General features: G+C 51.8%; 1 protein-coding gene across 1 annotated transcript; it reads left to right on the forward strand.

Annotated features, from left to right (window-relative positions):
- Positions 1–2,626: 2,626 nt before the first annotated feature.
- On the forward strand, positions 2,627–3,457 carry LOC119443721 (uncharacterized). Its single transcript, XM_037708430.1, has one exon. The coding sequence runs from the start codon at positions 2,627–2,629 to the stop codon at positions 3,455–3,457; it is 831 nt and encodes a 276-aa protein (XP_037564358.1).
- The last annotated feature ends 11,460 nt before the right edge of the window (positions 3,458–14,917 follow it).

The raw sequence follows: 14,917 nt of genomic DNA on the forward strand, positions 1-14,917 counted from the left end.
ATAGATGACGCCCTGGATTGTCTACATGGTGCCGAATTCTTTTCTTCTTTGGACTTGCGATCGGGTTATTGGCAAGTCCCGATGGATGAGTCCGACCGCTCGAAGACAGCTTTCATTACGCCTGACGGCCTGTATGAATTTACGGTGATGCCATTCGGCCTATGCAATGCACCTGCGACATTCGAAAGAATGATGGACAATCTTTTGCGAGACCTCAAATGGAAGACGTGTTTGTGCTACTTAGACGACGTAGTAGTTTTCTCCCCTGATTTCACCACTCACCTCACTCGTCTACGCGAAGTTCTGACTTGCCTTGCCACTGCCGGCCTTCAACTTAACTTGAAAAAGTGCCGCTTCGCAGCCCGCCAGTTGACCATACTTGGTCACGTCGTTTCCAAAGACGGCGTCCGCCCCGACCCTGACAAGCTTCGTGCTGTCGCAGAATTTCCGCGGCCGACTACAGTGAAAGAGCTCAGAAGTTTTGTCGGTCTCTGCTCTTATTTTCGTCGCTTTGTGCGCAATTTCGCCTGCATCGTCGCACCTCTGACGAAGCTCCTGGCTGGGCCTGGTGATCTTCGTGATTGGACTCCGGCATGTGAACAAGCCTTCATCACTCTGCGTCGTCTACTTACCTCACCGCCCATTCTCCGTCACTACGACCCGAGTGCTCCGACCGAAGTTCACACGGACGCCAGCGGCGTTGGTCTTGGAGCCGTCCTTGCGCAACGCAAGCCTGGCTTCCCGGAATATGTGGTTGCCTACGCTAGTCGTGCCCTCACAAAGGCAGAAACCAATTACTCTGTAACAGAAAAAGAGTGTTTGGCTATAGTTTGGGATTTAAGCAAATTTCGCCCTTACTTGTATGGCCATCCCTTTGACGTTGTGACAGACCACCACGCGCTGTGCTGGCTTGCGTCACTGAAAGACCCGTCGGGGCGTCTTGGACGTTGGGCTCTTCGACTCCAGGAATTTGACAATCGCGTCATCTATCGCTCCGGGCGTCAACATTCTGACGCGGATGCCCTCTCCCGGTCACCCGTGCGATCCGACGACACGCAACCCGCATCCACGGACTGCCCGGTTGCTGCGCTTACTGTTTCTGACATGCCTTCTGAACAGAGAAAGGATCCGTGGATTGCGTCTCTCATTGACATTCTAACTACTTCTTCAACGGATACATGCCCTCGAGCCCTTCGCCGCCAAGCAACCCATTTTGTGCTGCGGAACGCCATCTTGTACCGCCGGAACTATCAGCCAGACGGTCGCAAATGGCTGCTCGTCATCCCTCGCCATTTGCGTTCCGACATATGCACTTATTTCCACGCCGACCCACAACAAGCACATGCTGGCGTCCTGAAAACGTACGAGCGGCTCCGCCAGCGGTACTACTGGAGAGGCATGTATTCTTATGTGCGCAAATACATTCGGTCATGTGCAGCCTGTCAGCGACGCAAGACAACTCCTCATACGATAGGCCCACTGCAACCTTTACCGTGTCCTGCACGTCCTTTTGACCGAGTCGGGATCGACCTTTATGGGCCCCTTCCATGCACTGCTCACGGCAATCGTTGGATAATTGTCGCAGTAGACCACCTAACAAGATACGCCGAAACTGCTGCTCTTGCTTCGGCTGCTGCTCGCGATGTCGCAGCGTTCCTCTTACGGCATTTCATTTTACGGCACGGCGCACCGCGAGAGCTGCTCAGCGACCGAGGCCGCGTCTTCTTGTCGGACGTTATTAATGAGCTACTGGCAGCGTGCCGCACTATTCACCGCACCGCTACGGCGCATCACCCACAGACTAACGGTCTAACGGAACGGTTCAACCGCACTCTTGGTGACATGCTCACAATGTACGTTGCGTCGGATCATTCCAATTGGGACGACGTCCTCCCTTTTGTGACTTACGCGTACAATACCGCCACTCGGGCTACCACAGGCTTCTCACCATTTTTTCTTCTTTATGGACGTGAACCATCCTCTACCCTTGACACCGTACTTCCGTATCACCCGGACGCCTCTGAATTCACCCCGCTTTCAGAAGTTGCTCGACATGCCGAAGAGTGCCGTCAACTGGCTCGCTCATTCACATCGGATACCCAAGGCATCCAAAAAGATCGCCGCGACCACGATCAGCCAACACAGTCCTTCGCCGTGGATTCTCACGTTTGGCTTCGGCTGCCATTCTAATCTCCAGGCCTTAGCCCAAAGCTTGCTCCAAAATATCAGGGTCCGTACCGGATCGTCGAATGTACATCGCCTGTCAACTACGTGGTCGAACCGGTGACACCGTCTTCGGACAAGCCCCGCCGCGGCCGCGAGACGGTTCACATCAGCCGCCCGAAACCGTACCACGACCCCCTCATCGTGTCATCACCTTAGGTCGCCAGGATGGCTCACCTTTGCAGCGGGGGCATTTGTAGTGGGGAATATGCATGTAGGCGCCGTGGGCATTGCCATCGCTTCGGCGCGAGACCCGAGCTCGAGCTACGGATGCCAACAGCTAGGACTGTGCCTACAAAGCTACTTGCGATCCCTCGGACGAGTCTCAATAAATCCCCCTTTCAATATAAACAATCTCCGGCCCATCTCACTTACCTCTTGTGTGGGAAATTTAATGGAGACCATGGTCCGCGACCGACTGTCTACCTACCTCGAAATACAGAACACCTTCGGAGACACCATTTACGGCTTCCGCCCACACCGGTCTGCACAAGATGCTCTGCGCCAACTCCATCGGGAGATCCTGGCTCCGGTCGAACACCCCAGCGACCATAAGGTAGTTCTTGCCTTGGACTTAAAGGGGGCGTTTGACAACGTGACCCACGAGCTCATCCTTACACACCTGTCCCATACAGACTGTGGATACAACACATTTCAATACATACGACAATTCCTGACGGACCGGCATTCCTACATTCGTCTGCAACACTCAGAACCTGGCCCGTACCAGCTTGGTACGCGAGGGACGCGACAGGGAGCGGTTCTCTCGCCACTCCTCTGCAACTTGGCCATGGTCAGGCTCCCTACCCTACTGAGTGCGGTCCCCGGCGTGCCGCACGCTCTGTACGCTGACGACGTCCCTCTGTGGGCAACAAATGGTTTAGTAGGAGACATCGAGACCAACCTGTACCAAGCGGCGCCTATTGTGGACGAATACGCACGCCGCTGCGGTCTTGAATGCTCCCCGAGCAAATCGGAAGTCGTGCACCTTCGGCCCAATCCGAAATGCACAACCAAAATCGATCTCTTCCTGCTTAGCGGTCCAATCCCCGAACACGAGGAGATACGAGTATTGGGACTCTTTATTCACCAGAACTGCAAGATTGATACAACTCTCCAAAAGCTCCACAAGGTGGGGGACCAAGTGGGCCGCATGGTCCGCCGGGTATCATCCAACAACCGGGGGGGGGGTTACGATGCAAAGACGCCCTGCGGCTGGCGAATGCGTTCGTGACCAGCCGGATCCTGTATTCGGCACCATACCCCCACTTGCGCAAATGCGATGATAACGCACTCCAAGTGATTCTCCGCAAACTCTACAAGAGAGCCCTCGATCTCCCTATCACTACGTCCAATCAACGTCTTCTCGAGTTAGGAATGACGAACACCTTTGGGGAGCTCCGTGAGGCGCATCTCAACAATCAATACCTGCGGTTAGGCAAAACAGCAGCGGGTAGCCGCCTTCTGACCCGCTTACACATCCCTTACACAACTCAACGGGAGGAGCGGGTCTCCTTGCCTGAAGCCTGGCGCTTCGCACTACAGGCACGACCCCTCCCCAGCAAGATGACCAAGGATGCCCACGATGGCCGCCACCTCGCGCGCGCGGCGTCCATTTCCGAGCGGTACGGCACTCGGCCGGGGGTATTCTACACAGATGCAGCTGGCCCGCACCACGGGGGCTGGTATACGGCAGCTGTCATCCACCAAAACGAACCAGTACAGGGCCTCACGTTCCGTGCCCCTAACATAACACACGCGGAGGAAGTCGCCATCGCGCTAGCCACCGCGGATCCAGCTTCCCGAGTCATCATCACCGACTCTAGGAAGCCTGTCGCCACCTGGAGCAGGGACGCATTGCGTATCGTGCCTTTAAAATTCTTCACCGATGTGAGTACGAGGGTTACCCGACCCGGCGAACTGTCATCTGGGCCCCAGCACATGCGGGGATCGAGGGAAATGAGGTAGCAGATGCTACCTCCCGCGCGCTTAACTACCGGGCATGGCCTCATCTATCACATATAGAGGACCAGGATTTCAATTCGGCTATTAATTTCCGGCAAATTTCTATTTTCTACCAATCTTCTCACGGCGGGTATCCTCCCCTGTGTAAAGGCCTCACGAAGGCAGAGGAGCGCTGGCTCATGCGCCTCTATACCAACACAGTACTGTGCACGGCAGTACTGAAGCATTTTAAATCAGTTTTTTCATGCGAGTGCCCGCACTGTGGGAACGTGTCCGCGGACACCTACCACATGGTGTGGGCATGCTCCAACAACCCGGCCTACCTCCCCCACCCCCATCCTTCCCGAGAGAGCTGGGAGGCTGCCCTGCTCGGCTGCTCGACCCTACAGGACCAACGTGCCCTGGTGGACAGAGCCCGGGCTGCTGCAAAAACCACAGGGGTCCCGGAATAGGAACCCCTCCTAGACTTTGTACGGGGCGGGCCCTTCTGGCTCGCCCTAAACTCTCTCTTTGTATATAGCGGCAATAAATGTTTTTCACTCACTCACGTCACGCGACTACTTCGACCACGACAACCCGTCTCGCCCCGCGGCGTCGCGCGCCGTATCTGCTACGTCGAGGTGCGCTGGTGACGTTGTGACGTGGTGTCGCAGCGATGCCCTCTCCCCTCACGCAACACCGTTTCGCCCGCTCTGCTTTGTTGAGGCGCTGTCGGGACGTGGCGTCGCAGACAATGGAAATTTAGGCGCTGTTTCGCTGCTACACACGCCGGCTTTTTCGCTCAATGCATGGGCCATTTGTTACTTTCGCGGTATTAGTGACCGACTGTGATTGTGTATCTGGGCTCCATGTCTTTCTCTCTCTCTACTTTCCTGTCACTTTACTTCCCCTTCCCCTCTCTCCCGAGCGTAGGGTAGCACACCAGATCTTCCCCTCTGGTTACCTTCCCCGCCTTTCCCCTTCTGTCTCTCTTGCATCAATGAATGAAGGAGACCCGTCACTGAGCTCATTTAGTCACTGACCAAAGTCGGCCAAATTTTTGCCACGAGGATTCATCGCAGTGCTACCCCACGGGGGTAAGTTAGCATTAAAGTCACCAAACACAATATGCGGACCTTGCGATGCTTGCAGCACAGACACCAGATGTGACCAATCGATCCTCTCTCTTGAATGGATATATCCTCCACTCACTGAGAACATGCGCCATTTGTGTTTTATGGTGAGGCATACGCAATCATTTGTAGTATGCGATGGGGCGTCATGTCTAAAGTATACCAGATCGTGACGTATACAAACTAATATTTCGCTTGAGGTTTGGTCGTTACGAGACCAGGGACGCTCTAACGTAAAACGATTCCAAACTATTTTGATTCCAATTTCGGCAATCAGCCTCCATGATTGGTCAAAACATTTTCGGGCCACTCCCAACTTCGCCTGTCTGTCACGCGACGTCTCGAAAACCGCGATAGCTCCCCATCTGATATAATGTGTACACACAGATTATGCATGATTAAACCACACAAAAGAAAAAGAATCATTCCTGATTCGACGCCTTTTCGCCATTAGCCCTCTGCTATTCGTCCAATGCTTTCTGGCTACGCCCACTTCACCTGTCTGTCACCCGACCTCACAAAACCGCGAAAACTCAACACATCAAAGGGACGTGTACGCAAAAAAGCATTAATATGCCGAACAAAACTGAAAAATTTTCTCAATAGCCACAGACTGGCCCGTTCCGAAAGGACTAGAAGATGGCTGCCCGCCGATCGCTCAGGCCCTCGCTACTCGCACCTGCCGGTGAGCATGTATTTATTTGCGCATGATAAACCTTTCTGCGTGGCAGTAAAACGTTATCGAGCCCTTTCGGCATGCATACGACATCGCTCTGCCAACTCTTCTATTCTGAGGATCCGTTTTAGCGGCGTTATTATCCTTTCGTTGCACGCCGCCGCAATTTTCGACCAGCCACCCAAGCTAAGCAAGGCGAAGCGGACCAATCGGAGAAGCCGGCACCACCCTCTTCATGCGGTTATATATTTTCAATGTGCTGGCTCGGCCCCAGCGAAACCCTCTCCACTAGAGCGTGCTCCTCACCTCTTGTCAGCCAATTAGATAAGAAAAACCGCTGAGTGTAGACAATGTTATTGGTTTTGAAAGCGAACAAAGGTGACCGCCTATAAACGACGAGAGTGTTTGATTGGGTTGTTCAGACAACGCTGCGGGTCACCGCCCGATGCTTGCGTCGGTGGTTACGTAAATTTGACGTGAGGAGTTTGGAATCAAAACAGTTTGGAATCACATTACGTTATAGCGCCCCATATCTGGACACATCCAGAATAGGGACAGAAAAATCCATATTAGGCTCACACATAGCAATAACTAGAAATTGGTACTTAAATGCCCGCTGTCTGAAGTCTGACAAAGAACCAAGAAGGCGTCGAGCATTTTATTGCATAAGAAGTGATTGACGCATTCGTTCTTCAAACGCCAGAACCACTAGAAGCGGCTCCAACACTTCAAGTAGCTGCACGGCAACCTTAGCAGCCGGTATATTTAGGGCAGTAATAATCCTACGATTTGAGCCCATAAAATTTTTAAGCATACTCTTGACAATTTCATCAGTCTTTTCATTAGCTTCATTGCGTATAGGAGCGCTACATGAGGGTGTACCCGTAGGCCTTGAGAGTAAGGGTAACGAGGGCCACCGATGTGTTCGGGTCCGGTGACGAGTCGCCTTGCATTTGTGCCGAATATAAAGTCTTTGAGGCACGGGTTTCGTCATTCCTGGTAGTCAAAAGCAGACGAGGAAGTGGTGGAGGCGGGATTTGAGCCATCGATCCTCCTATAGGAGAGAAGTGCTTCTTCTTCTTCTTTCTGGGGTTTTACGTGCCAAAACCAGTTCTGATTATGAGGCACGTCGTAGTAGAGGGTTCCAGATTAATTTTGACCACCTGGGGTTCTTAACGTGCTCTACAACGCAAGCACACGGGCGTTTTTGCATTTCGCCTCCATCGAAATGCGGCCGCCGCCACCGGGATTCGATCCCGCGATACCGTGCTCAGCAGCACAACGTCTTAGCTAACTGAGCCACCCCGGCGGGTAGGAGAGAAGCGCTGCGGCCCCGTTGGCGTCCGTGTCGTGAACGCGGTCGGCGCCGGGGGATTGTCCTTGCCTCTTCCCTGTGTGTGGAATTGTCTGTAACCATCTTTTTCAGGGTGCCGATTTCATTCCTGATCTTTGGACATTCTTTTGACGTTGCCTCGTGGGGACAAGAGCAATTTGGACACTTAGCAGCAGTTTTGCAATTGCTGTCTCCTTAAGGTCCATCACATCATTTGCATGTTACTGAACCCTTGCAAACTGCACTGCAGTCCGTAGGTTTCTCACTTGTCTCCAACATTCCGACTTCAAGATGCGGCACACTCTGATCCAATGGCCAGGCGAAGGTTCCAAAAGGCTAAAACATTATTACCCACCACGGGCTGGTCACGCGAAACTTGACTATCACGTATGTTATGACGGGGCACACATTTTGTAGCTTTTTAAAATGTCTGCATGCATCTGAATGTAAAGTAAAGAGTGAACAACATGTATAGCCCCACAAACACGCCTTCAAACTCTTCATTACAAGTATTTCACCGACAGCAGATGGGCTGCCGTCATGTCATGACGAAGGGGTCGAGCGACACTGCTCCTATGTCTGTCTGCTCAGGCTTGTACAGAACTGGTTTATTACTCATGCAAAATGAATACCCGCTCGGAAAACAAAGTGAAATACTTGTGCTTACCTGCTGTCTTCAGGAAATGCGAAAAACTTCGTGGAACTGGAATGACCAGTGTTACAACCCCACTGAGCCGTGCAACACATGTGATGCCCCGATTTAGCCATCTTCGTCTAATGCTTGGTTGATTTCCCGCGTCTTCCGTTCGTTACACACCTGATCAAGCCTCTCTGTCTTATCTTTGCCATCTTCATACTTGGAACGACAACCGAAGCAGACGACCAAGCGCGAGCCCACTTGTGAAATTGCTGAGCAAGTGGCAAGGGTGAGCGGAGGCAAGCTCGACGGACGCACGAAGACGACCACTTCCTGCGCTTCGCCCGATTTAAAATTCACAAAAAGAGAGATAAAAAAATCACCACCCAAGCAATCCGTACAGATGGTTAACTATATCACGGTATGTTTTGGAAAATGGCGTCTCATTCAACAAGTGCGATGCCCGCGGAGGTGAATTGCTCAATCCGGTACGTACGCTAAGAGAGAATAAAAAAACTTGTGCCGCAGATTCCATTCTCCCATTTCTATACGTTCGTTGACACGCTATGTAGCAAACGAAGTGCATTTTCACCTTTGCTCCGTATGCTGTAGACAAACCCATGCGAGTTCCCAATACTACGAGGTGTTCGATCTCCACGAGACGACATGGCCGTTTGGGGTCGTCACAAACCAGCGAAGCTGAAACGTGCGGCCCCGGAGTTTAGCAGGGGGTCAATCCCGATGCCGTATTGAAGCGTTTCTCAATTATTGGTTACGTGTTTGTGTTTCTAGCGGAACGCCAGCGCCAATGGCAGGCGGATGCTGCTAACCACGACGCCGAGCTAACTCGAGATATCGAACGCATGCGACAAGGGCGAGCCGCGGAGGCGGCGTTGTGGGCTGAGCAGCGTCAACGTGGCAATGACGGGAACACGTTCGCCGGGGCCAACTCCCGCTTTCGGCGGGAGTTTCTCGAGCGGTGCTTTGGCTTCGGCTCCGACGAAACGTCCACGTTGAAATCGCGAAGTGGAACGCAAGCGCCAATGGCGGGCGGATGCTGCTAACCACGACTACAGTGGCTAGAATGGTACGACAACTAGAGTCACGGCCGGGCTCGTCGAGCCCAGCCGTGCTAGAGTGTACTAGACAATGGTCGAGTGGGCCGAACTGCGCTCTCCCGCTAAAGCGCCGCGTGTAGAAAAATTGCGCGAGGGCGCTGCGAGCGAAATAGATTGGGGCGGAGACGCGCTCCGCGGCATATTCAACGTACTTTCGCTGCGGGCGCCGAGGCCGATTGTTCATAGTACGCTCTTAAAATAGTGTGAGAAGAGGTTTATTTCAACTGCAAAATTATGTTTATGCCATTTTGCCAAACATATATATTTGAGGCATAGATTATACAACGCGACGTCTTCAATTTTGCTGTCGTTGTCAAGCGCGTCGTCTGCTATAGCGAGCGCGCATTCGCTGCGCGGACACTGGCGGACGCCCACTTTTTCTCGCTGAACATCTGTGCAGTACATTTTTTAATGTTTTAGTTGCTTTGGTGCGCCCATGACTCTTGACGGCCGGTACCAAATGTAGTTTTAGCCAAGTGAACTGCTGTTTTTACCACTGTCTTTTAAAAGTAACTGGTATCTCTGCAACATGAAGCTACGTAAGAACATTTTATTATTGATATCGTGTCATTTTACGCGCGCTTCTTGTTGGTGGATATTGATCAGGAACAATGATCGAAGAAATTAATATTAGAGTGAAATAAACCACGTTTATTACCTGCGTGGCGCGTAGAATAACGAATGTATTTGTAGGCAATTAAATCAAAGGGTACATAGACATATATTCCCGATATATGTGTAAGGGAAAAAATAACAAATATTCTAAATGCACTAATTGAAGAAGCGAGAACTTCCAACCGGAAGAAGCGCATGTGTTTGCAGTAACAAACACACTTGTTAGTGAATACTGCACATAAAACTCTCATTCGCAGTAATAACATTCATAGCAGACAAATATATCTTATATATATATATATATATATATATATATATATATATACAGGCAAGTTTTATTGATATACTGTAAGACGCCGAAAAGTCGTTTCCGTTCGAATCTAACGCATAACAGCGCCATTGAAATCTCAAAGGTGTGTGACCGATGTAAGTGAGGACTGTTATTTAGAATGACTGTGCTGCCGGGGAGTCGTGGCTGTTGCGCAGAGGCGCAGTTCCTGCGAGAATTAACTCACGGGTGTTAATAAGTCCTGCTTAAGAAGTTCATAGCTGTCATTCAATATAAACGCCCCCGTTTGGGGGCAGCCTGTAAATCTGCTAACTTGATTCAGGCAAGGAAAACTTTTTTTGACAGTCTCATCATGTTGGCAACCCATTAAAACTGGGTGCCCCATGTGGTTCCAGACTTCTCTTCAACGAACTCAACGGATCTGCACATATCTCTTAGTGTATGTGAGGTATGCCGTTCCTTTAATTGTTTCATTATGGTCGTTATGATTGTGCACCGGATAACTGAAAGCAGCTGTTTATAATATACAAGCTGCTGAGTTGAGCGGTCATATATTTGGGAACGGCATTAAATTTATCTATGAAATATAGCACAAGCGTAACATGTTTTTCTCGGAAGTCAGACTCGAGAATAATTTACAACTATTTTGTTTACATCCCTAGAAAAAAGCCGAAGAACGTTGCCACATGCTTTTTTTTCTCTCTCTCTCTTTTTAAACTTAAATAAATTCTTGGGTCTTCGTGGCAAAACCAAGATATGTTTATGAAGTTTAGTTTTCACCACCTGGGCTTCTTTAACGCGCACCTAAATAGAAGTACACGAGTGTTTTTCCATTTCGCTCCCGTCGAATTCCGCGATCTGGATTGAACCCGCGAGTTCCATGGAGTTTAGCAGCCAACGCCGTATCCACTATATAGCCCCTAATTAGGCTACCGTGCCACCTTTCTTTCCTTCATTTTTTTCTTTTTTTAAAGTATTGACAGGGAAAACATTTCCACGTCCGGCTTATACGGCCAAAGTTGAGCATAATGACTAACTATAACGGTTTTCGGCGCACGAGGTCCTGCCGCAATAAATGACCCCGTACCAATTACACCGCTTTATGTTACGCGAGGAAGGCGGAAACTTGAATGGAATTTTGTGCTGCAGTTTACTCTCTTTTTATCTATAACAATGCTTCCCGTAAATCTGAGTACAAGGACCCGGATGGGGCAGATGTGCTTTACTTGTGTGAAGCGGCAAGCAGGAAGGGTACATGTGCTTCTATGTCTGCGTTTCGCAAGACCTACTGATGAAAAACTATATGCACAACAATACACACGAGATATACATGCTGCTTGAAGAACGAGAAAAATATTTGTTCTCCAAAGGGAACCGTGCAATAACTTAGTAGAATGAAAGCCGACACTGCGGCCGCAATGCACGCGCATCACCTAGCGGCATTAAAAAATAAAATAATATAAAGAAGAGAAAGGAAGGAATTCTTAAGGCATAAATACATGTCATATGCAATTATGAACATAATTTGAGTGGTCTGGAGGCAAATATCAGCGCGTGAAGTAGTACGAATGACCCTGCCGAGCTGTATCGCCAGCAGTTTCCAACGGCGCGACCTTGATGCGGCCTAATCCACTTCGATCGAAGCGCCGCCACTGTATTTTTCCACATCGGGCGCCTCACTGCAAATCATGCGCCGCCCCAGCCGCTCGTCCCACTCAACCGTATTCTAGTACACGTTAACCACGACGCCGAGCTAACTCGAGATACTGAACTACAGCCATTCTAACCACTGTAACTGAACGCATACGACAACGGCGAGCAGTGTCAACGTGGCAATGGCGGGAACGCGGTCGCTAACGATGTCACTAACGGCGCTGTCAATGGTGCGCGCACCTTGGTGCGACGTAAAGAACGACGTAACTGACAGCGCAGCCAATGGAGACGTTTATCGAAACATGTGGCGAACGGTTTTTCGTTTCGCCTAGCCATATGCAGCTTTCGCTGTAAAAATCGGGGTAGCTTGCACTAGTGGCGCAAGGCTAAAGATATAGCGTAGCTGATCAGTTTCTAGCTGGTCCTAGCTATACGAAGTGATGCTAAGTTATACGAAGTAATGCCAAGTGTTGCTAAGTTATACGAAGTGTATAAGCATTTCCTCGTGGCCCGTGGCACCGGGGAACGCCTCGCGAAGCACTTGCAGTCCAAGCGGTCCACGTACACGTAGGGGAAGTGGGGCGAAAGCTATGCACAGTGTACGGGCGACGCGCAGCAGAGGACACACCGGAATGACGTCACGGCGCATGCGCAGTAACGCGCAGCCGGCGGGAGCTCGGCCGAGCCGCCGCGAGAGACGCCTGCTGCAGTCGAGCGTACACCGCGAGCGTTCGGCGCCAATGCGGGAGGGATGGATCGATGGATAGAAACTTTTATTGAGCGATGGTAAGATTTGCGGTGAGTCTTCGAAGATCTGAGGCTCTTGGTCTTGTGGTGGGGGCCATCGCCGCCCTGCGTGCCCTATCAATCAGACTAAGCTGATCGTCCAAGGAGGCTCGCAGGCCAGCAGCGACTCCCACCGCTCCGCGCTCGGGTGTTGGATGGGGGTTAAGGTAGTGATTGCACGACACGCCCATGTAACGTGGAATAGAGTGGATTTCTCGGAACACCACGGGCAGCGTGAGGGGTATGCCGTGGGGTGGATTTTACTGAGGAAGTGGAGGTTGGTGTAGGTCCCTGCCTGGATAAGTCTTCAGCTGGTAGCCTCCTCTTTGGTGAGTGAGCGATGGGGGGCGGGGGGGGGGGGAGAGTACTTTCTTCGGGTACCCTTATAATAATTTAGAACGGACGAATAGTCACGTGGTACTGGAACGGGTGCCTCAGGGGCAGGGTGATCGGGTGCTCGGCTTGTATACCTTCGAGCGACCCTGTCCGCCGCCTGGTTTCCCTCCAGCCCCGCGTGGCTAGGTGTCCATATGATCTTATGCCTGATCGGAGGTGTTCGAATGTGCACCTGTTCGCCAGCGTCATGTGCACTTAGGAGAATATTGAGCGCAGGTTGACAAACGCATCCTTTCAGGTAGTTGCGGCAGGCGGCCTGCCAGTCCATGAGAACGTGAAACGACCGTCCTAACTTGTTGCCGTGAGCGATGGCAAGTGCGATGGCAACTTCTTCCGCCTCCATGATGTTCTGGCAGTGGAGGGAGGCACTGGCTAGCTCCCTGTGGTGATAGTCGAGGACGACTGTCACTGATCGAGTGCGGGTGGTGTAATACAGTGCGGCGTCGGTGTACTAAGTGGTCGTGTTCTCACCGTACATGAGGGCTAAAGCTTCAACTCATGCTTCTCGTCGGCCCTGGTGCAGTAGGGAGTGCACTTTGCGGGGGATAGGCGCGACGGTGAGTGTTGAGCGGACATGATCTGGGACTGGGTGGAGTCGGGCTGCCTCCCGAGGGGTACTAGTGTGTCCGAGGAGTTGCAGAAGGGCGCGGCCTGTGGGTGTGAGCGTTAAACGCTGGAGCTGAGTGGCCATTTGTGCTTCGCATAGCTCCGTGAAGGTGTTATGTACCCACATGGCAAGGAGTTTGCTCGTTGGGGTACCAGGGGGGAGCTTTAAGGCCACGCGATAGGCCCGACGTATCATGGCATCAATTTGGTTGCGTTCTTGCTGATTTAGGTGATGGTAGGGAGGCCGCAGACGATTCGACTCACTATCAGACTTCGAACGAGCTTGAGAGTATCTTCTTCCCGCATGCCATAGCGGCGGGTGGTGACGCGGGCAATCATGTGGGCCACTCGTAGCATTGTGTTGCGCAAGAGTGTGAGGGTATGTGTGGAGCGACGGTTGGATTGCAGCCACACACCTAGCACTCTGATGATGGAGCGTTAAAGGACAAGTTTTCCAGCGAGGAGAACCCGGATGGGGTTTTCCTGGGCAGTCTGGCGCGGCTGGGTTGTGGAGTGGCGAACTCGGAGTACCTCGGATTTTTCGGTGGAGCAGGTCAGCCCGCGGGCATGGACATATTGCTCTACACAAGTGGCGGCTTGCTGGAGGTTGTATTCTCTTTCGCTGAGGGAGCCCTGGGTAGCCCAGACCGTGATATCGTCCGCATACATGGCGTGGTGAACGCCCTCGATGTGTTGGAGTTGATTTGCCAGGCCCACTATGGACACGTTGACAAGGAGGGGAGAGATGACCGAACCATGCGGCGTACCCTTATTAGGGACTACGAGGGTGCCTGATTGGATCGTCCCCATCCCGACAATGGCAGCGCGATCGATGAGGAATGCTTTGGCATAGTTGAAGACACAGTGGCCGCAGTTCAGGGCTGCAAGGCCTTCGAGGATGGCTGGGTGGCTAACGTTGTCAAATTATCCCTTGATATCAAGCGGCTTGATAACATTTTCACCATAGCGGGGTACGGGTTCAATGACTTCCTCTTTCAGTTGGAGGAGGACATTTTGAGTGGACAGATGCGCACGGAACCCGAACATTGTGTGTGGGAGCAGGTTGCCATCTTCAAGGTAAGTCTGAAGGCGGAAGGTGATCATGCCTTCGAAAAGCTTGCCCAGACACGAAGTAAGGGAGATCGGACGCAGGTTATCGATTTGCAACTTCTTGCCTGGTTTCGGGATAAGGATCACCTCGGCATGCTTCCACTCCGGAGGGATGGTGCCGTTCTGCCAGTGGGTGATCAGGAACGCCGTGAGATCTTGCAGGGCGGTGTCATTGAGGTTGCGGATAAGCGAATATGTAATGCGGTCAGATCCGACAGCAGTGTTGCGTATGCCGGCGCGGACGGCCGCATACACTTCCTCGATCATTATGGGGCGGTTCAGGAGGGCGTTTGGGGAGCCTTGATAGACAGTGTTGGCAGGGGGTGGGTTGTGATCACCAAAACATTTCCTGCGGAGCTGGTCGAGAGGGTCGTCGTCAGTGCCGTCAAATGCGTGAA

This window comes from Dermacentor silvarum, chromosome 3, assembly GCF_013339745.2.
Source record: "Dermacentor silvarum isolate Dsil-2018 chromosome 3, BIME_Dsil_1.4, whole genome shotgun sequence".
NCBI classification, from domain to species: domain Eukaryota; kingdom Metazoa; phylum Arthropoda; class Arachnida; order Ixodida; family Ixodidae; genus Dermacentor; species Dermacentor silvarum.